At 32.0% G+C, this 27484-nt stretch overlaps 1 protein-coding gene across 1 annotated transcript in view; it reads left to right on the forward strand.

Moving 5' to 3' along the window:
* The window catches only part of LOC143064532 (guanine nucleotide-binding protein-like 1), a 32428-nt gene extending 7606 nt beyond the window's left edge, over positions 1–24822 (forward strand). The window contains exons 2-13 of the mRNA XM_076237418.1: positions 4652–4796; positions 5795–5882; positions 6585–6704; positions 7177–7317; positions 9398–9605; positions 10115–10207; positions 10702–10848; positions 13294–13346; positions 13863–13988; positions 15438–15588; positions 18520–18660; positions 24601–24822. Coding sequence (XP_076093533.1) covers positions 4652–4796; positions 5795–5882; positions 6585–6704; positions 7177–7317; positions 9398–9605; positions 10115–10207; positions 10702–10848; positions 13294–13346; positions 13863–13988; positions 15438–15588; positions 18520–18660; positions 24601–24803 — 1616 coding nt within the window. The 3' untranslated portion in view covers positions 24804–24822. The remainder of the gene's footprint in view (positions 1–4651; positions 4797–5794; positions 5883–6584; positions 6705–7176; positions 7318–9397; positions 9606–10114; positions 10208–10701; positions 10849–13293; positions 13347–13862; positions 13989–15437; positions 15589–18519; positions 18661–24600) is intronic.
* Positions 24823–27484: the final 2662 nt, after the last annotated feature.

Raw genomic sequence — 27484 nt, forward strand, 5'->3', positions numbered from 1 at the left:
GGAATTAGGGGCCAAAAAAGGTCCCAAATAAGCATTATTCTTGGTTTTCGCACAATAACTTTAGTATAAGTTAAAAGAAATCAATGAAATTTAAACACAAGGTTTATGACCACAAAAGGAAGGTTGGGATTGATTTTGGGATTTGAGGTCCCAACAGTTTAGGAATTAAGGGCCAAAAAGGGCCCAAATAAGCATTATTCTTGGTTTTCGCACCATAACTTTAGTATTAGTAAATAGAAATCTATGAAATTTAAACACAAGGTTTATGACCATAAAAAGAAGGTTGGGTTTGATTTTGGGAGTTTTGGTTCCAACAGTTTAGGAATAAGGGCCCAAAGGGTCCAAAATTTAACTTTGTTTGATTTCATCAATAATTGAATAATTGGGGTTCTTTGATATGCCGAATCTAACTGTGTATGTAGATTCTTAATTTTTGGTCCCGTTTTCAAATTGGTCGACATTAAGGTCCAAAGGGTCCAAAATTAAACTATGTTTGATTTTAACAAAAATTGAATCCTTAGGGTTCTTTCATATGCTGAATCTAAAAATGTACTTAGATTTTTGATTATTGGCCCAGTTTTCAAGTTGGTCCAAATCAGGGTCCAAAATTAAACTGTTTGATTTCATCAAAAATTGAATAATTGGGGTTCTTTGATATGCCAAATCTAACTGTGTATGTAGATTCTTAATTTTTGGTCCTGTTTTCAAATTGGTCTACATAGTCCAAAGGGTCCTAAATTAAACTTAGTTTGATTTTAACAAAAATTGAATTCTTGGGCTTTTTTATATGCTGAATCTAAACATGTACTTAGATTTTTGATTATGGGCCCAGTTTTCAAGTTGATTCAAATCAGGATCCAAAATTATTATATTAAGTATTGTGCAATAGCAAGAAATTTTCAATTGCACAGTATTCAGCAATAGCAAGAAATCTTCAATTGCACAGTATTGTGCAATAGCAAGAAATTTTCAATTGCACAGTATTGCGCAATAGCAAGAAATCTTCAATTGCACAGTATTGTGCAATAGCAAATATTTTCAATTGCACAGTATTGCGCAATAGCAAGAAATATCTAATTTCACAATATTGTGCAATAGCAAGAAATTTTCAATTGATTGGAGTTATCTTTCTTTGTCCAGAATAGTAGTTGAATCAACTTAAATCATTGTTTTATACAATATACAATGTATATTCACTTTTACTATCAACTGATAAATTAAAACAATCTTTACCATTCAGTGATAACAAGCACCTTTTGTTACATTTTAATATTTTATGATGTATTTAAATGAGTAGTTATTGTTGCAAACTCCATTAGAAATTTGAATTGAGATCAGTTTTGGAAAAAGGGAAAGGGGGATGTGAAAAAAAAATGGGGGGGGGGGTTAAATTTTTCTCATTTCAGATTTCATAAATAAAAAGAAAATTTCTTCAAACATTTTTTTGAGAGGATTAATATTCAACAGCATAGTGAATTGCTCAAAGGCAAAAAAAATATTTTAAGTTCATTAGACCACATTCATTCTGTGTCAGAAACCTATGCTGTGTCAACTATTTAATCACAATCCAAATTTAGAGCTGAATCCAGCTTGAATGTTGTGTCCATACTTGCCCCAACCGTTCAGGGTTCAACCTCTGCGGTCGTATAAACTGCGCCGTGCGGAGCATCTGGTTCTCTCATATACTCATGTCACTCATTCATTTTTTCCACTGCATACACATTTCACCAAATATTCAACATCTATATTCACACTCACTCTAATTCATGAACTCAATAAAGTTAGTGTAATATCAAATGAATGGTCTGGTAACGTAACGTCAAGTGGTTGTGGGGATGCTGGTACTGGTGGTGCTTCTATTATTTACTGCTGGAACCTGAACGAAAAACATATGTATAAAGTCACCGTGGGGTGGGGGGGGGGGGGGTAAATTTTTCTCATTTCAGATTTCATAAATAAAAAGAAAATTTCTTCAAACATTTTTTTGAGAGGATTAATATTCAACAGCATAGTGAATTGCTCAAAGGCAAAAAAAAAAATTTAAGTTCATTAGACCACATTCATTCTGTGTTAGAAACCTATGCTGTGTCTACTATTTAATTTTAGATTTAAATAAGTTTGAAGAAGAAATCTTTAATTGATTTGTAAAATCTTGACATTTGTTTTGTGTAAAAAACCCATATAATGTCAAAAATTTGATCACAATCCCAATTCAGAGCTGTATCACACTTGAATGTTTTGTCCATACTTGCCCCAACTGTTCAGGGTTCGACCTCTGCGGTCGTATAAAGCTGTGCCCTGCGGAGCACCTGGTTATTCACTTTGCTCATTTACAAAACTGCCCTTACCGAGAAAAAAAAGCCCTGTGGCAAACATTTGCCGCAAGCTTGCAGCAAATGTTTGCTGCAAACTTGCCGCAACCATTTTACCATGCAAATGAAGTTTGCAGCAAGCTTGCTGCAAACATAATTATTCAAATTAGATTTGCCGCAAGCTTGTGGCAATTAATTGTTGCAAACTTGCGGCAAACTTGCAGGAACTACACATATACTAATGTCATGTGTGAAGACACATTCATTTTATCTCTTTCAAAAATTACACAGCAACATTTTTAAAAAGTCAATTCTGTCTTTATACAAAGTGTCATTGGAAGAATTCTTGCAAAGTCATGAGATTTAAGGAAATACATACATGCTATTGAGTTTTGAAAAAGGGGCTGGAGTCATTCTCAAATGACATAATATATACCTGTATTAAAAAATGAATAAGGTAAAATCTCAAATGTGTATTGAGACTATAAAGCTAGGTAATAATTGCATTACAGAATTTAACTTAATCTTAATCATTGTTAATAAGCATGATCATGATGGTGCAGTACATCAGTTACAAATTCAAACTTATAATGGCTTAAGTTTTTCAATAACTCATACATGTATATATAGTTGCTTACTTAATTATGTATGATGATAACATTAATTATTTCATTAAAACATGAAGTTCTATGAATCATTTGTACTTACAAAATTACATACTGATTATCCCATATTATGGAACCAAAATGCCTCCTTGATCTCTTATATGTGAAATGCATTTTCAAACATATAGAATGGTCAAAGTTTTCTGCAATCTTGCGGCAAACATATAGAATTGTTAAAGTTTTCTGCAATCTTGTGGCAAACATTCTTTATCATTTTAAACTTTCTGGCAATCTTACGGCAAACATTGATGTTTCTGCAAATTTGCCGCAAGCTTGCAGCAATGTTTGCCGGAAGTTTGCAGCTAGTGGCAAACATCTGCAAACACTATTTTCTGTGTTCCTGCAAACTTTTTGTTTGCCGCAAGCTTGCTGCAAGTTTGCGGCAAACAATTCAGTTTCATAAGGGTGTTTACATGCTTTAAGTGAAAGATAACCATTGATATGATTGATCAGGTTCACCCTTGCAGATAGATAATCATCAATCCTTCTAACTATACAAATCCTTGATATGATTGTACAGGTTCACCATGCATTTATACAGAAAAATAATCATAGGTATTGTGACAGCGGGATTGCTTCCCTTAGTTTATAAGGTAGACACTTAGCCGTAAGTGATGGAGCTACGGAAGTAGTTCTTTAGCTCAGTTGGTTCACACGCTGCCTTGTAATGTTCACAAAGGTTTGAGTCCCGGTGTAAGGAAATTCATGCTCTTCGATTACAATATGATTGTTCAGGTACGCCATTACAGATAGATAATCATTGATATAGTTGTTCAGAGACACAATGACAGATAGATAATCATTGATATGATTGTTTAAGTACATGTTACCATTACAGATAGATACTGACATTGATATGATTGTTCAGGTACATGTACACCATTATAGATAATCATTGATATGATTGTTCAGGTACACCATTACAGATAGATAATCATTGATATGATTGTTTAGGTACACCATTACAGATAGATAATCATTGATATGATTGTTTAGGTACATGTACACCATTACAGATAGATAATCATTGATATGATTGTTCAGGTACACCAATTAATACAGATAACTAATCATCAGTATGATTGTTCAGGTACACCATTACAGATAGATAATCATTGATATGATTGTTCAGGTACACCATTACAGATAGATAATCATTGATATGATTGTTCAGGTACACCATTACAGATAGATAATCATTGATATGATTGTACAGGTACACCATTACAGATAAATAATCATTGGTATGATTGTTCAGGTTCACCATTACAGATAGATAATCATTGATATGATTGTTCAGGTACACCAATTAATACAGATAAATAATCATCAGTATGATTGTACAGGTACACCATTACAGATAGATAATCATTGATATGATTGTACAGGTACACCATTACAGATAGATAATCATTGATATGATTGTTAAGGTACACCAATTAATACAGATAAATAATCATCAGTATGGTTGTTCAGGTTCACCATATCAGAGTGATACTGAGCCATGACAGCATATTGAAATTATTTAAAGAGAGGCAAACTGTGGCATTTTCTCTTCAAAACTACTTCTATGGAACACACTCATTGGTTTATATGTATAGCAGTCATTTTGTATTATAATGTGCACAAAATGTACCTTGAAAATATAATTATATATAGTTTTTTTGTAAACAGGTGAAAATGACAGTGATGAAGAAGGATCAAACCAGGAGGAAAATGACAGAGTTCCAAGTTCATCAAAAGTAGAGGAAGATGAATCTCCAACACAATCTTTACAGCAAAAGTCTGTCCAGTCAACCAAATCTCTTGATCCAAACAGGTGACTCATTGCTTTGATTCTGTATGTCATGTGATTGTCCAAACCATGCCTCTGACTCCTTTTCCTGGTTATAATGTTCCAATTTTTTTAATTTTCAATTTTTTAGATTTTTTAATCCAGCTAGTCTTTACCTGTTTCATGAGTATAAAGCCATGTTTTGCCACTGAAGGACAGTTTTACCTCTTAGAGCAATTGAACTTCTAATAAGTATATACCAATTTGCTGCTTAATTGTGTGCAGTTGCACCATTTAAAAGGGAGACTTGCAAATCAGAAAATAGAACACAAGCACTGAAAAATTTTAAAAATACAATCCTTTAGAAAATAAATTATTCATAGATTTTTTTAACCTCCTTGATTGACTACCTAGAAATACTTTTTAAAACATAATCACCAGTACATCTGTCCAGTGATAACCTGGGCAGAAGGGGAGTAAGTTTGGTTTCATAAGATGTAGGAATACAAGCTAAGTGTTTGGAGAGTACTTTGTTTGCTCTCCATGCATAACACCAATCTCTTCTGAAGTTTTAAGGAGACAACACATGATTTGTGTTACTGTAAGCCCTATTTGCCAATGGCAGTATAGATGTTCATCTTGTCAACCAACTTTCATAAGGTATATATGTATTTCAATGTATGCATTTAACTAATTTATTGGAAAAGACGGATATGATATTTGTTTTACTTGGATCCTAGTGACTCAAGACCAAGTATTTGCCATTGGACAAGACTCAACACTGAATCATAATCTTAATGCTGTAATGTTATAAATTAATGTCAACATTTTATTAATAGATATGGCAAGAATGATATTTTTTTGCATATTCACATGCATTTCTACCTCAACAAAAAATCAAGCATTTTCTTGAATCAGCAATATACGTTCAAATAAGATAACAATTTTTCATCTTTATAGTAGTAAACTTGAACAATTGTGGTAAAAGTATTTATCCTTTTTTTAACTATGCATATATATTAATGTGGTTTCTTTTGAATTAGATATCGACTTCAATTCCTCCAAGAATCTAATACAAAATTAAAAAAGAAAAGAGAACTAGGACGTCAAGTTTTACATCCTGTTTCAGAAGTAAGTTTATTAAGTGGTAAACATTTTCTCTAGCTGTCTTATTTATTGGTTATAGTTCAAAATGAGACTGTCATGACTTTTTATGGTTAGTGTTTTCTACGCAAGTTGTGCAAGAAAGCTATACTATGACAATGAATATATATTATGATGTATAATTAACATAAATAGAAAATGAATTTATAAGAAGGGCTGATGGGACACTTACAGAGAACAAGTTTTGACTGCCAAGAGACAGTCGTAGAGATTTGAATACAAATTCTACAAAAGTTATCTATAATATGCATGAAGCAAGGTACTTGCCACTCACATGATTAATTTTAGTTCATAACCAGTCTTTCAGGCTTCTAGGCAAACTGACTACCCTCAGGACACAGGCTTTTTGAGGCTGCTTTTTATCTGCTTTATTGGTGGAGCAATGAGTCAACACCTGATTTGTCCCAATCAAAATGTTTCTGATTTTATTAACTTATGGCTATGCTTGTTGTTGGCAGGAAAGAAGTTTATAGAAAGGCATTGTTTATGTTCTTTTCTTTGTCTTTGTCTTTTTCTTTGAAAAGAAAATATTCCTATTTTACACAATTTTCACACAGTTTATTTATTTTTTGGGGGAGTTTACTTAGTTGCAGTTAAAATGACAAATAACTCTTATTTCCCTTTGTTCATTGGGGTTCAATGTGTACAATTACAAATTTTATATTCCAGCTTGAACTTGAAGATTGTGATGATGACAGTGAACCATACATAGACATTGCTAAGAGACCACCATGGCATTATAATTGTTCGACAGCAGAACTACAGAAAACGGAAACTAGATATTTTCAGGTAATACATGATATTTTCAGGTACATGTAATATAGTACATGTAATTAAGGAATTTAGTAAGTAATTTGTTTATTATAGTGACTTGGGAAAATGTTTGTATTCAAAATAATACAAAATTGAAATAAATGATGATAATATACATGATATCTTAAAGGAAATGTGTGTCTTCATACATGTACACTAGCCTAGGTTTAGAGTATTTTATAAAAAAAAAAAAAAAGTACTCATGTTGTCTCTTTTGTCATTTATATAAATCAATAAATTTTAACAATTGTACATATGTTAAATGCAGCTTCTGTTGATATATTTTGGACAGATTTTATTAAAGGAAATGAAAATGATCAATTCTCATGCACCAGAAAAATTGCTTTCACAGTTATATACCACTCAATATATAAAACTTTAAAAAAAAAATATGTACATACATATATTGTAGATTGTTTCAGTGTCATAAACAAAATCTTTCTTTCAGGAATATGTGGAAAAGATCTTTGCTGAACATGATATAAATAACTTGAGTTATTTTGAGTTGAACTTGGAGACTTGGAGACAGTTATGGAGAGTACTGGAGATGTCAGATATTATCTTAATTATAGTAGATATTAGATATCCTGTAAGTTATCACAATGTGGTGTCTTTATTATAGTAGATATCGGATATCCTGTAAGTTATCATAATGTGGTGTCTTAATTATAGTAGATATCAGATATAATGTAAGCTATCATCATGTGGTGTCTTAATTATAGTCGATATCAGATATCATGTAAGCTATCATTATGATCATAATGTGGTGTCTTAATTACAGTAGATATCAGATATCCTGTAAGTAATCATAATGTAGTGTCTTAATCATAGCAGATATCAGATATCCTGTAAGTTATGATAACATAGTTTTAATACCTTTGCTCCTGAGAAGAGGGTTAAGTGTTATGACCCTTCCTGTCTGTCCATCAGGAATAACAAATCAGAGCTTCCTTTAATTTGTTAGCAAGCTTTCTGTGAGCATACTATATTGTGTGACGTTTTTACATTCATTACTCATCAACATAATTCCTGTTCACTTATTACTTCTATCCTTTACACAATGGCCATGTACAGAATTTTTACCACTTTTTTCTCTCAGGAACCTCCTTTCAGAGATTCTGGAGATTTGTTATGCTTCATATACAAACATCCTAGACCTTGTGATGCTTCATATACAAACATCCTAGACCTTGAAATGCATCTGTACACCTATACATGTTATCATGCTTCATATACAAACATCCTAGACCTTGTGAAGATTCATATACAAACATCCTAGACCTTGTGATGCATTTGTACACTTATACATGTTATCATGTTTCATATACAAACATCCTAGACCTTGTGATGCTTCATATACAAACATCCTAGACCTTTATGCATTTGTACACTTATACATGTTATCATGCTTCATATACAAACATCCTAGACCTTGTGATGCATTTGTACACCTATACATGTTATCATGCTTCATATACAAACATCCTAGACCTTGTGATGCTTCATATACAAACATCCTAGACCTTGTGATGCTTCATATACAAACATCCTAGACCTTGTGATGCATTTGTACACCTATACATGTTATCATGCTTCATATACAAACATCCTAGACCTTGTGATGCTTCATATACAAACATCCTAGACCTTGTGATGCTTCATATACAAACATCCTAGACCTTGTGATGCATTTGTACACCTATACATGTTATCATGCTTCATATACAAACATCCTAGACCTTGTGATGCTTCATATACAAACATCCTAGACCTTGTGATGCTTCATATACAAACATCCTAGACCTTGTGATGCATTTGTACACCTATACATGTTATCATGCTTCATATACAAACATCCTAGACCTTGTGATGCTTCATATACAAACATCCTAGACCTTGTGATGCTTCATATACAAACATCCTAGACCTTGTGATGCTTCATATACAAACATCCTAGACCTTGTGATGCTTCATATACAAACATCCTAGACCTTGTGAAGATTCATATACAAACATCCTAGACCTTGTGATGCATTTGTACACTTATACATGTTATCATGTTTCATATACAAACATCCTAGACCTTGTGATGCTTCATATACAAACATCCTAGACCTTTATGCATTTGTACACTTATACATGTTATCATGCTTCATATACAAACATCCTAGACCTTGTGATGCATTTGTACACCTATACATGTTATCATGCTTCATATACAAACATCCTAGACCTTGTGATGCTTCATATACAAACATCCTAGACCTTGTGATGCTTCATATACAAACATCCTAGACCTTGTGATGCGTTTATACACCTATACATGTATATTCTAACACATAATAAAAATTTACGAAATTTTGACACATTATTCACAGAAACTAGGAGTCATGACACCCTGAAATTTGGTATCAATATTCATGTGAGGATTCACATTTATTACTTTCAATTTTCTGTTCGTATCTTCTTATGTTTATATTGTCATGAGGTATGCATAATAAGTTTTGATAATAGCATTTTATTAGGTGTTTGTGGAGCATTAATTGAAGCTTCGGAAATTTTACTTTCTGTATTTGTTTTACATCAGCTACATGAATACTTAAGAGATATTTCTGTAAATCTTATAGATCTTTATATTGTATTTATATATTCATATTGTAATGTTTCAGATGCTCCATTTTTCTCCTGCATTATATAACCATGTAATAAATGATTTAGGAAAACATGCCATTTTGATATTAAATAAAGTTGATATGGTGCCACCAGAGCTGGTTATAGCATGGAAAGAGCATTTCTTATTAAAATATCCTAAACTACATATAGCTTGTTTTACATCCTATCCTAAAGAGGCAATAACAAATATAGTACCTGGTAAAGGTAAGAATATGTGCTTTTGATTTTATGATATTCTTATTAGTTGGATTAGGCAAATATTTTTTGTGCTTAGAACACACTGAAGAGCAAAACAACAAATATTTCGGTGCTTAAAAAAACAGTTACACTTTATTTTATCCTGAACACCAGTAGTTTGATAGACATTTGTGAATCTTCTTCTCAGTGACCAGAATTTAAAGATTCATCAATTTTCCCCCTTCCACCATTCTAGCACTCTTTATACATGTACTAAAATTTAGCTGTTTTATAGATCATGTAGCTAGTCTTTTGTCAAACTTGTAGATGTTGAATAGATTATTAAGATATATACAGAATACTATAAACCTACTGCTAGATAGGGATATAAGTATTGAGGAGAATCTTTTATAAAATGTTACCCAGCATTCATTAAAAATTAATGTTGTAAAGGAAACGTTATACTCAATATTTCAAAAGACTTTAGCTCTAACATAATTGAAAAAAAGATTTTTGTTTTTATTTTTTATTACAAGCCAGACAGAAAAGAAACAGAGGTGGAAGATTTGCAATAAATATGGGAGCTAGAGAATTGTTGGAAATATGTGAAAGTATTGTGCAGAAAAAGGGTAATGATTTAAACATTCTTTTATGAGTTTATATTGTAAAAAGTTAGAAAACTTTTGGTAGTAAATGTGTTACCATTTCTCTAAGTCATTTATATTTGCCATATATATTTGAATGATGAGCTTTTGTGAGTGTATAATTCTAAACAGGATACCAAATTTTGTAGGCATGGATGTAAACACATGATACAGTGCCCAGTCTTCTTTTATTTTTCACCTTATACGACCATGCCTGACATATATAAAACCTGCTGTTAATAAAAATCTTTACATATGATTTCACTGGAGACTTTAGTGATAAACTTTTGTGAATAATTCTCTTAATTATTAAAGTTAGAAGATGTAATTGGCACCACAGAGCCTATAAAAGTACATAATATTCAAGTTTCATGCCCTAAAATTTATAAGATAAAATTCAAAATGATAGACATAGATGCTATATTAACTCTTGAGCTGTGCATATAGAAAAAAATAAATCTTGATCTTTTCTTTTCTAGTTGACTTGTCATCCTGGAGACATAAAATTGAATCTGAAAATGAGGCTTCAGGATTGGATGAAGTTATTAATGAGAGCCATGAGGATACCATAGAACCTCCCTCTCCAGAGAAATACAAGAATGGTATGCTTACAATTGGATGTACAGGTTAGTCACTTTCTATACCAAGAGTCCTAAAGCACTCATATTAACAATCATAACTGGTTTAGAATTGTTGATTCATTATTATTCGTGGGATACCAATTTTCGTGGTTTTTGTTGGAACAGATGAACCCCGAATTTAAATGTTCAATGAATCACAAATTTGCTATTTGGTTGTATACAGACTTTGACAAAACCACGAAATCAAATATCCTTGAAAATGCAACATTTCCTCAATCAACGAAAATAAATGAATCCACAGTACATATTAACAAATGACTGATATGAAATTCATAATTCAGTTATATTGAATCTAAAAAACAAGGTTTATGACCATAAAAGGAAGGTTGGGTTTGATTTTGGGAGTTTTGGTCCCAACAGTTTAGGAATAAGGGGCCCAAAGGGTCCAAAATTGAACTTTCTTTGATTTCATCAAAAATTGAATAATTGGGGTTCTTTGATATGCTAAATCTAACTGTGTATGTAGATTCTTAATTTTTGGTCCCGTTTTCAAATTGGTCTACATGAAGGTCCAAAGGGTCCAAAATTAAACTTAGTTTGATTTTAACAAAAATTGAATCCTTGGGGTTCTTTAATATGTTGAATCTAAAAATGTACTTAGATTTTTGATTATTGGCCCAGTTTTCAAGTTGGTCCAAATCGGGGTCCAAAATTAAACTTTGTTTGATTTCATCAAAAATTGAATAATTGGGGTTCTTTGATATGCCAAATCTAACTGTGTATGTAGATTCTTAATTTTTGGTCCCGTTTTCAAATTTGTCTACATTAAAGTCCAAAGGGTCCAAAATTAAACTAAATTTGATTTTAACAAAAATTGAATTCTTGGGCTTTTTTGATATGCTGAATCTAAACATGTTTTCAAGTTGGTTCAAATCAGAATCCAAAATTATTATATTAAGTATTGTGCAATAGCAAGAAATTTTCAATTGCACAGTATTCAGCAATAGCAAGAAATCTTCAATTGCACAGTATTGTGCAATAGCAAGAAATTTTCAATTGCTCAGTATTGCGCAATAGCAAGAAATCTTCAATTGCACAGTATTGTGCAATAGCAAATATTTTCAATTGCACAGTATTGCGCAATAGCCAGAAATATCTAATTGCACAATATTGTACAATATTGTGCACAATATTGTGCAATAGCAAGAAATTTTCAATTGATTGGAGTTATCTTTCTTTGTCCAGAATAGTAGTTGAGTCAACTTAAATCATTGTTTTATACAATATACAATGTATATTCACTTTTACTACCAACTGATAAATTAAAACAATCTTTACCATTCAGTGATAACAAGCACCTTTTGTTACATTTAAATATTTTATGATGTATTTAAATGAGTAGTTATTGTTGCAAACTCCATTAGAAATTTGAATTGAGATCAGTTTTGGAAAAAGGGAAAGGGGGATGTGAAAAAAAAATGGGGGGGGGGGGTTAAATTTTTCTCATTTCAGATTTCATAAATAAAAAGAAAATTTCTTCAAACATTTTTTTGAGAGGATTAATATTCAACAGCATAGTGAATTGCTCAAAGGCAAAAAAAAAATTTTAAGTTCATTAGACCACATTCATTCTGTGTCAGAAACCTATGCTGTGTCAACTATTTAATCACAATCCAAATTTAGAGCTGTATCCAGCTTGAATGTTGTGTCCATACTTGCCCCAACCATTCAGGGTTCAACCTCTGCGGTCGTATAAAGCTGCGCCGTGCGGAGCATCTGGTTATAATTCGTTCTTATGTTGTACTGTTATACCACTGTCCCAGGTTAGGGGGAGGGTTGGGATCCCGCTAACATGTTTAACCCCGCCACATTATTTATGTATGTGCCTGTCCCAAGTCAGGAGCCTGTAATTCAGTGGTTGTCGTTTGTTTATGTGTTACATATTTGTTTTTCATTCATTTTTTTACATAATTAAGTTACTTTTCTCGTTTGAATTGTTTTACATGGTCTTATCGGGGCCTATTATAGCTGGCTATGCGGTATGGGCTTTGCTCATTGTTGAAGGCCGTACGGTGACCTATAGTTGTTAATGTCTGTGTCATTTTGGTCTTTTGTAGATAGTTGTCTCATTGGCAATCATACCACATCTTCTTTTTTATATTTAAACATTCGAAACAATGGAAATTCAACCAATGATGTAATGTAATTTTCATTTTGGTACACGAAGGATGAGATTACCCATAGTCCTTTAGATTCTGAAAAGGTGATTATACATATATATACATGGGATAAAAAACAAAAGTTTCATTCTGTCTGGGTCAGTTGTGTCATTGCTTAATTTGGATAGGAATTTACATTTAACTATTGAATACAGTCAATAAACAGACTGTATGACAAATTTGTTTGAATTTCTTGTTAAAAATATTTAAATGTGTCTTCAGAATACTACTTTCAAAATCTTAATTCCATATTTTGTATATTTCTATGTAGGCTATCCAAATGTTGGAAAATCATCATTATTAAATGGACTTAAAGGAGTTAAGGTAATATTTTTAACATTACAATATATTTGATTTTGAAAACTGTTTAACAGAAGTTATTTCTTTATATATCTTTATCAACTAATCTATGCAACATCAATAAAGTACAAACAGTGCAATTTACATGTACAACAGAAAGACTATGAATTATGATCTTAATAAATTTGTACTTAAGAAATGTAGTCTTAAACCTTTTATCATACTGCTGAAAAAGAGAAGTGCATAAATAGAACAAAATATATTGTAAAGTATATCTTGATTCAAATCATTGAAACAATATATGAAAAACAGGCTAACTACATAAAGAAGTAATACCAGTTAATTCAAAGGTAGACATGCATGAAAGAAATGGTAACAACTTCTAGATTATGTTCAGTTCTAAAGTTCAATTAAGAGGAAAACACATTTGGTATATGAAGTTATTTCTTGATATGATATGCTGTCACTACATATATCAGATAAAATTTATATGACAGGATTAAAATGGAGACAAATTAGAAAATGACACTTTTATTTCAGGTTGTAAGTGTATCTAAAACCCCAGGTCATACCAAACACTTCCAGACTATATTTATAACACCAACTGTCAAGCTGTGTGATTGTCCTGGTCTTGTTTTCCCATCAAAATGTGACAAAGCTCTTCAGGTATGTACATATATAATATAAGGTGTATTATTTATTTTATTTATTTAATACCCCAAATTGACAACAACACTTCAAATGGTCTGCAATTTTATTTGCTACGGTCTACATGTTTCGCCTACACGGCAGGCTTCATCAGGACAATTTTTATACAGAAATTGATCCCTGTAGTACTCAAAGTGGTACCTTGAATTTTTATTTATTTGTAATTTTAAAATAGGAAAAGATTGTTTAAAACCTTATTAAAGGTTTCCAGTATAAAAATAACCAGATGCAGAATGATGCCAATGAGATAACCATGAATAAAAATGCAAAATCAAAGATGTGAACAAAAGCAAGTTACTTGCAGGTTTTTCAACGATAAGCAAACCTAAAACCATATAGTAAGCTATTAAAGTCTGATAAGGATTTGTATAGTAAAATCTTACTATATATATATACAAATCCTTGGTCTGAGGGATAAAAAAATGTGAAACGCATCACTATAGAAAACCACCAGCCTGATTAAAATTACAACAATAAATGAAAAAAAAAACCTTGGTAGACAGCAATCAATGACAAACACTAAAAAACAGGCTCCTGACTAAGAAGGAAACATAAAGAATACTCAATAGGGTTGGGTTTGTTAGCTCTGAAACTGTCCCTAACCTGATAGTGGTGTAACGACAACAAAAATAGTAGCAAAATGTAAGAATAAGTTGGAAGGGCTTGACTCATAAGATCAAATATTGAAAGATACTTTAAAACCAAATTTTAACTTATAAATGAACCATGTTCACCTATTCTATTATATCAATCAATACACCTCAAAAAGATTTAGTGTTAAGACCACATCTTATAAGTAGTCTCAGAAAAGCAGTGCTTTGTGCAATGTCAAAAGTAGTAACCATAAGTGGTTATTACTTGATAGACATACATATTTCATTCTCTCTTAAACTTTGGAAAATAAAGTCCATGTTAATAGTTGTAATACAATGAACCACCAAATCATAGTACGTCACATCTGGCAAATGTCTGGTGGCATACGGAAAAGGGTAGAAAATAAATATACCCTTAAATTTGACAGTTGTAGGGAATAAATCCTACATTTCAGCACAGTAAAACATTTCTTGGTCTTAAACATATATATATCTTTGGTGTTTCTAAGCACCATAATTTTTTTTTTGGTGTTTCTAAGCACCATAATTTTTTTTTTTGGTGTTTCTATAGAATATTTTGGATACTTGAGGTTACATTGTTCACTAAAGTTTGCACACAGGTAAAAAAGAGGTGAACATTTGATTGGTTTACTTCCAGTGATGGTTAATGTCTTACATGCAATGAAATGTTACTTATTTCACAGCAATATGACATCCACTGTAGAATGGGGATATATAAGTATTGATTATATAAACGTATAAATATAAGGCTTAGCAAGGACACTTCTAATTGTTTGTTGTATTTAAATTTTAGGTGTTGGCAGGGATATATCCAATCTCACAAGTACGAGAAGCTTTTAGTGCAATAAGATATTTAGGTGAAAGAATTAACATTGTGAACATCTTACACCTTCAACATCCTGATCCTCCATCAAAAGAATGGTCTCCTTATGATATTTGTGAAGGTAAGGTATATATACTTCTCTGATGGTGTGGATTATTCATACTAGTTTATTGATCTATGAACATATCAAAAATATTGAAAAACTATTGTCACAGCATTGTTATAGTGATTCCCTCAAAAATTTTGACCATCAGTTTTCTAAATCGAAATTGTACAAAAACTGTATCAACTTGGTGTATTACATATCCTGAGTTAAATTATTATACTGCATATCCATATTTCTCAAATTATTTCATTCTGCTAAACATGCTAAATGCAGCTTAAATTTCATATATATATATAAAAGTACCTTAAAAAACATCTGTAAAGATAATGTATATGGTGGCCATCTTTGGAAAATGAAAGATAAAATGGATACATGCATGATGATTATGTAATGTTATTTCATATGTTGGATGTATTGTATTGTCATGAGAATTTTATATGCATACATTTTTTTATATTTGACCCTTTGACTTTATTTCTTTGATTATCAGTGTTTTCTTACAGTTTTAAATGACGAAAATGTCTATTACAGTAAACACATTATGCACTAAATGATTTAATGTCATGTAATTTTGAAATGCAATAATTGACTTCAGATTGCTGTTTAATTTATGGCATTGATAGGCAAACTTTAAATAGCTTTAGGAAATTCTTATGAAAACATTATAAAAACAACTCTGCAGCATTCCCACCTTGAAGTGCATTGGTAGAAGGACAACAATGTGAAATTCCTTCTTATGATTTGAGTGTTTAAGTCAGTTGATCTATTGGTCTTCTTATTCATTTGTTGATACACACTTTGTATTTGTAGCCTTTCACAGCATCTTAAGAACCTATTGGAAATGTGTACTTCCGATCTTATTTGTTTATTCAAAATAATTTTTATACTACGGAAAAATAAAAAAATTTTGGTCGTATATTGGTATCACGTTGTCATCGTCAGGATCGTCATTTATAGACGGATGATTTCCAGATAATAACTTTAGTATAAGTAAATAGAAATCAAAAAAATTTTAACACAAGGTTTATAACCACTAAAGGAAGGTTGGGATTGATTTTGGGGGTTTTGGTTCCAATAGTTTAGGAACAAGTATTTTTCTAGTTTTTAGATAATAACTTGTGTGTAATTGTATGGATCTTTCTGAAATTGTACCACAAGGTTCCATTCCAAAAAAGGAAGGTTGGGATTGATTTTGGGGGGTATAGCCCAAACTGTTTAGGAATGATATGGCACTGAATCTAACTGTGTATTAAGTTTTTGGAATTTGGTCCAGGCTTTTGAATTGGTCCACATGAAGTCCAAAGGGTCCAAATTAAACTATGTTTGATTTCAACAAAAATTGAATATATGGGGTTCTTTGATATGCTAAATCTAACCATGTATTTAGATTTTTGATTTTTGGGCCCTGTTATCAAATTGGTCCAAAATGAGGTCAAAATGGTCCAAAATTAAACTTTGTTTGATTTCATCAAACTGAATTCTTGGGATTCTTTGATATGCTGAATCAATCCATGGCCATGTATTTAGATTTGGGATATTGGACCATAATAGGCAAATTTATTTTTTTTAGTTCATTAGACCACATTCATTCTGTGTCAGAAACCTATTCTGTGTCAACTATTTAATCACAATCCAAATTCAGAGCTGTATCAAATTTGAATGTTGTGTATACATACTTGTCCCAACTGTTCAGGGTTCCACCTCTGCGTTTGTATAAAGCTGCGCCCAGCGGAGCATCTGGTTTGGGTTTAAAATGAAAAAATAAGTTTGCCAAAAATACAAAATGGGTGGATGCATCTTGTGTCTACAACTTTTATAAAATACTGTCTGAAACTCTCAAAAATATTTCTTACATAATGCTTTTGTGAGCACATGCTATTTTTATATGACCGCAAAAAAAAAAATGCGTCGTATAAGGGTATCATGTTGTCGTCTGCGTCCTCGTCGTCCGAAGACGCATTTAGTTTCCGGACAATAACTTTTGTTTTAGTAAATGGATTTCTATAAAATTTTACCAGAAGGTTTGATACTACTAAAGGCAGGTTGGGATTGATTTTGGGGGTTATGGTCCCAATAGTTTAGGAATTAGGGGCCAAAAAGGGGGCCCAAAATAAGCATTTTTGAAGTTTTCAAACAATAACTTGTGTTTAAGTGTATGAATCTCTCTGAAATTATACCACAAGTTTCCATACAATGAAGGGATGGTTAGTATTGATTTTGGGGGGTTATTGCTCAGAATGTTTTGGAATTAGGGGCAAAAGGGCCAAAAAAAGGGGAAAAACTAGGTTTTTCTGGTCAATGGACAATTCAGATAATTTAAAGGCAGTGCAAGGGAGGTAATTCAAAAACAGTTAACATACAATGTTGGGTATGTTCAGATTTACCTTCCTTACAAGAGTGGTGGTAGTAGTTTTCAAATTTTTTTTTCAAAATTTTTGAAAAGTTTGAAGAAGAAATCTTTAATTGCACAATATTGCGCAATTGATTTGTTAGATCTTGACATTTGTTTTGTGTCAGAAACTCATATAATGTCAAAAATTTGATCACTACCCAAATTTCAAGCTGTATCAAGCTTGAATGTTGTGTCCATATACTTGCCCCAACTGTTCAGGGTTCGACCTCTGCAGTCGTATAAAGCTGCGCCCTGTGTAGCACCTGGTTATATTTGATCTAAATTTTTTTTTTGGTCTCCCACATCAAAACATGGGAATCCCACACATAGACTCTGGATGTTGGCAATCCTCCTTAAATAAATAAAGAATTAAATTTTCAAAACATGGAATTGCATGAGAGCAAGTTTATGATTTTTTTCTGGCATTATGTGGATTATCAGTATAATGTGGAGTCTGAAGTAAGATATGAGAAATATTTTTCCTTAAGTAAAGAACAAATCAAATAAAACTATACTATTATTGAATCATGATTATACAGTATGATCTTTTTCAGCATTTGCAATAAAACGAGGAATGATAACAGCTAAAGCTGGAAGACCTGATATTCACAGATCTGCAAATTTAATTCTACGGATGGGGTTAGATGGTCGACTTTGTTTAGCATTGAGGCCACCAGGTTTTACACAAAATAGAGGTAAGATAATATAATTTTTTCAGTTGGCTTTGATTTCCTGCTCACTTTTTGTCCCTGTGCGACATGTTGTTGGGGACATAGAAACACCTGTCATCAGTCCATTCCGTCTTGTTAGCGCTCTCATGTGTACAGTCCTAGCCAGATTTTTATAAAACCTATATCATAGGTATATATCAACAATGTCTTGGACAAGTTCGAAAATCAGTGCCAATCATTAATTTATAAAAGACTTGTGAAACTTAAAACATTTTAATTATATGGAAAATTGCATTGTTAGGACTCTCATGTGTACAATTCTTTCTAGATTATTATGAAACTTATATCATGGGATCATATTTGTAATGTCTTGGATGAGTTCGAAAATCAGTGCTGATAAATTATTTCTAAAAGAGTTATGCCCCCTTTGAATTATTAATTATATGGAAATTTGCCTTGTTAACGCTTTCTTTTGTATAATTCTTGCTGGATTTTTATGAAACTTATATCACGGGATTATATCAGCAATGTTTTGGACAAGTTTGAATATCAGTGTCGATCAATTATTTTCAAAAGAGTTATGCCCAGGGGTCGAATTTAACCTTTTTTATGTACTGGCCAGCCGGACCAGTGACTGAAAAATCTACTGGTCCGGCTCCAAATATACTGGTCCTGCAAAAATGACAATTATTCCACAAACACCAATATAAATGATAGATGTTTACTTTTATTTTCATGCTTTCTTTTACATATGTTAGACAAGAAAAAGAGAGAGTCTTGATCCTGATTTTGATAAAGGCTTTGATAATCTGAATGATTTTCTTTATCAGGATCAAGGACAGAAAAAATGTTAACCTTGTCTTCCACATCATCACAATCCTCACATCGACCATAGGGTGCCAGACTGGGTCGTCTGGATCACTGTCAAGATCGCACACCCAAAGAAAATATGTGAATGGGTGTCTATTCTTAGCAATAGCATGCACATTTCTAAATATGTTCACCAACCTTTTGTGTTGTTGTGAAGGATGCTTACCCGAGATATTAATTAACTTGAGCCAGGGTTGGCAAAGTATTACCCACCCGGGAATTCCCGGGTGGGAAAACCCGGGTTTTCCCGGGCTGGGCAATACTCCCAGAAATGGGGAATACTGGGCATTACTGGGCAATATGATTTTTATACGACCGCAAATTTTGAAAAAATTTTCGTCGTATATTGCTATCACGTTGGCGTCGTCGTCGTCGTCGTCGTCGTCGTCGTCGTCGTCGTCGTCGTCCGAATACTTTTAGTTTTCGCACTCTAACTTTAGTAAAAGTGAATAGAAATCTATGAAATTTTAACACAAGGTTTATGACCATAAAAGGAAGGTTGGTATTGATTTTGGGAGTTTTGGTCCCAACATTTTAGGAATTAGGGGCCAAAAAGGGCCCAAATAAGCATTTTCTTGGTTTTCGCACCATAACTTTAGTTTAAGTTAATAGAAATCTATGAAATTTTGACACAAGGTTTATGACCACAAAAGAAAGATTGGGATTGATTTTGGGAGTTTTGGTTTCAATAGTTTAGGAATAAGGGGCCAATAAAGGGCCCAAATAAGCATTTTTCTTGGTTTTTGCACAATAACTTTAGTTTAAGTAAATAGAAATCTATGAAATTTAAACACAATGTTTATGACCACAAAAGGAAGGTTGGTATTGATTTTGGGAGTTTAGGACCCAACAGTTTAGGAATTAGGGGCCAAAAAGGGACCCAAATAAGCATTTTTCTTGGTTTTCGCACCATAACGTTAGTATAAGTAAATACAAATCTATGAAATTTAAACACAAGGCTTATGACCATAAAAGGAAGGTTGGTATTGATTTTGGGAGTTTTGGTCCCAACAGTTTAGGAAAAAGGGGCCCAAAGGGTCCAAAATTAAACTTTGTTTGATTTCATCAAAATTGAATAATTGGGGTTCTTTGATATGCCGAATCTAACTGTGTATGTAGATTCTCAACTTTTGGTCCCGTTTTCAAATTGGTCTACATTAAGGTCCAAAGGGTCCAAAATTAAACTTAGTTTGATTTTGACAAAAAATGAATCGGTTGGGTTCTTTGATATGTTGAATCTAAAAATGTACTTAGATTCTTGATTATTGAAGTTTTTTGGTCCAGTTTTCAAATTGGTCTACATTAAGGTCCAAAGGGTCCAAAATTAAACTTTGTTTGATTTCATCAAAAATTGAATCCTTGGGGTTCTTTGATATGCCAAATCTAACTGTGTATGTAGATTCTTCATTTTTGGTCCTGTTTTCAAATTTCAAATTCTACATTAAAGTCCAAAGGGTCCAAAATTAAACTAAGTTTGATTTTAACAAAAATTGAATTCTTGGGCCTCTTTGATATGCTGAATCTAAACATGTACTTAGATTTTTGATTATGGGCCCAGTTTTCAAGTTGGTCCAAATCAGGATCTAAAATTATTATATTAAGTATTGTGCAATAGCAAGTCTTTTCAATTGCACAGTATTGTGCAATGGCAAGAAATATCTAATTGCACAATATTGTGAAATAGCAAATTTTTTTTTAATTAGAGTTATCTTTCTTTGTCCAGAATAGTAAGCAAGAAATATCCTATTGCACAATATTGTGCAATAGCAAGAATTTTTTTTAATTGGAGTTATCTTTCTTTGTCCAGAATCAACTTAAATCTTTGTTATATACAATATACAATGTATATACACTTTTTACTACCAACTGATAAATTTAAATAATCTTTACCATTCAGTGATAACAAGCAGTTTTTTTACATCTTAATATTTTATGATGTATTTAAATGAGTAGTTATTGTTGCAAACTCCATTAGAAATTTGAATTGATATCAGTTTTGAAAAAGGGAAACGGGGATGTGAAAAAAAAAGGGGGGGGGTTAAATTTTTCTCATTTCAGATTTCATAAATAAAAAGAAAATTTCTTCAAACATTTTTTTGAGAGGATTAATATTCAACAGCATAGTGAATTGCTCAAAGGCAAAAAAAACCTTTTAAGTTCATTAGACCACATTCATTCTGTGTCAGAAACCTATGCTGTGTCAACTATTTAATTTTAGATTTAAAAAGTTTGAAGAAGAAATCTTTAATTGATTTGTAAAATCTTGGCATTTGTTTTGTGTAAAAAAAACCCATGTAATGTCAAAAATTTGATCACAATCCAAATTCAGAGCTGTATCATGCTTGAATGTTTTGTCCATACTTGCCCCAACTGTTCAGGGTTCGACCTCTGCGGTCGTATAAAGCTGCGCCCTGCGGAGCACCTGGTTTTAGCTTATTTTAACACAAAATAGTAAAGTCTTGGTGTAGTTTCATAGTATTACAGCTGAATATATACTTTTTATACAGATAACCATTGACAGTCATTTCTAAAAGAATGAAAAATTCAATTGCATTCCCTTCTATGTAGACAGAATACAAAATTTGCACATTTAAGGAAACCTTGTTTATTACCAAGCATTGTTTCAATAATCCATACTTTGAAAAAAATATTTATTGCAATGTTTAAGTGAATTGTTAATTTCAAATGTTATACATTCATATTGCTAAATAAACACCCTAAGGGGTCATACCATTAACACTTATAGAATTCAAAGGGATGATTATTGTTACATAAACAAATCTGCATTCTAATCTGAATAATTACTTACTAATTAGTGACAGTACATATACATTTTTTAAATGTAATTTTTCTTACATGTAATTGTTAGTTCTTAAATAGGAGTTATATTTATTTAAAAAAAAGTTTTTGCTTTATATTTACAGTTTTATCAATCCAGACAAACAAAAAAGGTTATACATGTATATATCTTGAATGTATAACATTTGTGTTTGATCACTGAATCCTCTATAAAATTCAGACCAGTATTTTATATTACCCAGTATTGCCCAGTATTACCCACTAAAACCCAGTAAAACCCGGGTTTTCCCAGTATTTCCCACTGGGTTGGGCAATACTCATAAAACCCGGGTTTTTGCCAACCCTAACTTGATCAATTGTAATAATTAGTACCCCAGTACCATGTAATTGATTTTGCAGGTCAATTTTTTTTGTAAACAAACCAAGATTGCGATGCAATCAGTATTTTGTATCGACAAATTTCTGCTGACTGGTCCACCGGACCACCACCTGTCAAAACCTACTGGTCCGACGCAAATTCTACTGGTCTCGGACCACCGGACCAGCGCTAATTTCGACCCCTGGTTATGCCTCCTTGAAAACATTAATTATATGGAAAAGTGCATTGTCATTTTCTCATTTATATAATTTTGCCAGAATTTTATGAAACTTATATCATAGGTTTATATCAGCAATGACCTTTATACTACTACTTCCGAAAAGAAGTGGTTGTCAAATATTTTTAACAAGTTATGCCCTGGAAATATTTATTACAATGGAAATAATATTGCATTTGCTATAAAGCCTTCATTTCTCTAAGATATTTTATAAAAAGTTTTTTGGGATACGATTGCTTTTAAGCAATCTGTAGACTTATACCATTGACTCAGGGCCATGCCCTCACGTCAATCGTTTTATTCTAAACATCAAGGAACATCTCAGATTCTTGAGATTGTCTTGCTTTAAATGGTATAAAAAAACAAAAGGATTGAATTCAAACAACTGTCCTATTATGTTCTTCTCATAATCTTCATGTTTCGATATTTCCCTTGAATTGTATGCATGTTTTTAACATCACGGAAAATCAGAATTAAACAGTATTTATTTAGTGTTTTTATAAATTTAGAAACACGTCAGAGGGAATTCCCCAGTTTTGATAACATGCGAGAGTTCTCTGAATTCTGATCGATAAATCTAATTCTGTCATATAATAACTGAAGTGGAGTTTTCTTATATGTCACCGTTATGAAACTGATATTTGATATTGTACTTCCATAAAGAAATGGAGATCGTTTAATTAACATTTAATAAACGTCCTTGCTACAAATCACAAGTCTAGGGTTTGTTTATGTTATTATGTGCATACATATAGTTTTCTTGACTTGAAGGGGTATCAGATTGAATGGTTGCTCTGGATTCCCCACTCCATTGATTAATTTGAAACTCACGAGATCCTTTCTATGTCTGTCTGCAATTGAGGGTTATTGTTGTTGCATAATTTTAAATCATACGCATCATTTAAATAAAAATAAATGTTGTCCACAACGTAAAGGTGTAACTAGAACACCCCTTCAGCCAAAATGGAGTCTTCCATATTATTGCTTCGAGTTGTCTTCCTTCCTTAAGTAACTTTTGTCAAATGACGATACGTCGAGAAAAATGAACTCGTTCTGTCGTTAGACGTCGTATTATATAAAAACCAAACACAATTTAAACAGAGGTATGTGTACGGAAAGGAGTCATGCCCACTGACCCAAAGGAAATTAAATATTTAAAGAGTTAGGAATGCTGTTCCACCTAGAATTCACGTAAGAAAATAGGTGATAAGGTACGAAGTGAAATACCTTCTCTCACTCTCAGTGACTGCTGTGGAAAGTCAACTTGGAATTGAAAGTACAAAAATAAAACACAATAAGTATATTGTTCATACACTTGTATCGAGGATTGGCTATTTTTAAAGTTAAATAACTATTCAGATTCTGTAAATTACATTTCAGGAGTATTTTACACGTGCAGTTGAATTATTTTTGAAAATAATACTAATACATGTATCAATGAAAACTACATGGCAATCGTATCCCTCAGAGCAATCTGCTCTTTGATTAGTTATTGCCCTTGTTCCTGTGATAGAAAAAATATGTGCAACGTGTAGAACATTGGAGCTTTCATTTGACATGCAGTAATATTATAGTTTCTGATAGTAATTCTGATCTTACATTAATTTGTTGACTTATAATAATGTATTAATTTAAAAATTCAGAAAATGAATTATAAAAAGAAAATGAGATGAAATTATCAATTTTTATTTTTTTGCAGATATTTGGAAGGAGCACCAAGAAACTAAAGGATTGATTGAGAAACTATCTAAATATAGGCCATCAATTGAAGAATCTTCTGATGGTAGTGATGGAGAATTTGACAGTGATAAAGATGAAAATGAGAATGAAACATCATCAGATGAAGAAAATGTTAAAATGACAACTAAAAATCCTTTTGCTTTATTATGTGATGATGATTAAAGTCCTTATTTATACATGACTTCAAATGGAATAAGCCATGTTATTTCACTCAACTTCAATTCATTTACATTTCACTTAGAAATGTTTATTATCCTAATTATAGTTCTTATCAAGGGTACTTGTTTATGAAATTTGCTGTCTTATTGCAATTTGTTTTTGTGCTAATGAATAGTCAAGCCCTACATTTTGCTCAATGGGGTGCTTTCAACATAAAAATACCAGACATCCATCTGTCTGTCCTTGTTTCAAGTCTCATAAGCAATCACACTTGTAAAATTCTGGCAAGATTTTGAAACTGATATCATAGATTTATATCAACAATGTCTAGAAGTTCAAAAACGAAACAACTGTTTTTAAAGGAGTTATGCTCATTGAAATTATACATGTTTTGGAAAATAGTATTTTCAGGGCTCCCAAGCCTTCATTTCTTGTATGATTGTTATGAAATGTATATCAAAGGTTAATATCAGCAATATCTAAAAACATATTAAAAACAAATAGGTAACTAGTTTTTATGCCCCGCATAGCGGAGGGGGTATTAAGTACCCTTGTACGACTGTACGTACGTCCCAAAGTTGGTTTCCATTCCCTTACTTTTGCCTCAACCAAATATTATGAAACTTGTACACAATACTAATTACCACAAAACACATATCAAGTTAGAGTTTTGTTGGTGTCACTTAACTGTTGTAGAGTAGTACCCCTTTACAAATGGAAAACTTGCTGAATTTTTCTTATCCTTTCTATAACTTTATTTTGCCTCAACCAAATGTTATAAAAGTTATACACAATGCTTATAACTACAGAAACACGAATCATGATGGAATTTTCTTGGTACATGTATCACTTTTACTGTTCTGGAGTTATGCCCTTTTACAAATTGAAAAATTGCTTAATTTTTCGTTTCTGTTCATTAACTTAAGTTTGTCTCAACCAAATGTTATGCAACTTATACACAATACTTACTACCACAAAACTCTGATCAAATCCAAATTTGTGTAGTGTCACTATTAACTTTCTTCAGTTTTGTCCCTTTATAACTTTGTATGATATGCAAGCAGGGGCATCATCTATGTCCCATGGACACATTACCCATTTATTATTACATGAGTTATGTCAATTTCAAATGTCAATTGACTCAATTCTTACTTACTGCCTAAGTGATCTAATGGTAGCGTGCTTACCTCAACCAGGTCATACCAAAGACTTTTAAATTTGTGTTTGCTGTTTCTCCACTTAACATACAGAAGTTCGAATTTGGCTTGGTCTGATGATTTTGTGCAGTTATGATCATTGCCCTTTGAAAATTCACTCAATCAGTTTTCCACACTTTTTTTTTGTCATGCTTGAAGATATTTATTTGATAATTGGTATAAAGTTTTTTCAGGACGAGTTTCAGATCATGTTCAAATTTTGTTCCCTTTTGATGATTTTGTGCAGAGTTATGGTCCTTGGCCATAGAAAATTCACTCAATCAGTTTTCAAAACTTTGTTTTGTCATGCTTAAAGATATTGATTTGATAATTGGTATATACTTTAATCATGACAAGTTAATAATCAAGTTTGAAATTTGTTCTGGTCTGATGATATTGTGCAGTTATGGTCTTTGGCCTTGGAACAAAAAAATTGCCAGTTGAAACCTATGGAAAATCACATTTTCATCTTCCTCTTACTTATTGATTGATGGTTGATTGCTTTTAAACACCTAGTGGGAAACATTTCATGCATATTCAGTAGAGAACAACAATAAATCTGATAAGTTCTGCAAAGTGGACCACAAACAGACCCCTTAAATTGTTGTTGCAAGGATTCTTTATGGTGCAGAGAATGGCACTTTTCCTGCATATATCTAAATGAATATATTCAACTACTGTATATTCAGAAATTGTTGTGCGCATTTATATATTATTAGTTTTTGAGGTTTGGACAAAAATGGAAGATTAGTTATTGCAATTTTAGGAAAAGCTGCATACATACAGATATCAGAATATGACTTCTTATTGTTCACATTATTTTCAAAAATAAAATCCTTCAATAATTTCTGAATTAACGGAAATTTAATCAAGCTTGGAGGGAAAGGTGTAATGAGATGTTCTATGAAAATTTCTAATTTGGTTCCAAACAGATAAAAAAAAACATGACTGCCAATGGTTACTGATTTGTTTATTCAAAAAAAAAATTTTTTAAATCTTGTTTTAGGAAAGGACAAATCAACCGATTAAAAAACACTAATTCCAACAGAAAGTTCTCTGAAACTGACATCATCAAGATGCTTGGAATTTTAAATTGACTATTTGATTGCTAGTATGTGTTTTTCAACAGAGGTACAGTCATTTCTCTGAGAACCAACTATTCCTCTGTCCTTTTTATGATGTAGAACTTCTAAAGAAAATTAGCGATGGATTCCGCTTTACATGGGACACTAGTGAGTCAGAAACAGCTAACATTTTCAGAGCACCGGAGTTCAGCCCTAGTTTTAGGAGTTGTTGGTAATTTTGTTTCAGGTATAGTGTTTTTGTGGTTTTGATTGCCCTCTTTTTCCTTTTCAGTAAAACTGCACACATGAAATTATGTCAAATTTAAAACAGAGCTCTACAAGGTTCATTAAAACAAGATTATCTAAAATTAAATGTTGGTGTTACTGCTTAAGATGATATAACTTGTCCATATAAAAAATCACA

This window comes from Mytilus galloprovincialis, chromosome 2 (assembly GCF_965363235.1).
Source record: "Mytilus galloprovincialis chromosome 2, xbMytGall1.hap1.1, whole genome shotgun sequence".
Lineage (NCBI taxonomy): Eukaryota > Metazoa > Mollusca > Bivalvia > Mytilida > Mytilidae > Mytilus > Mytilus galloprovincialis.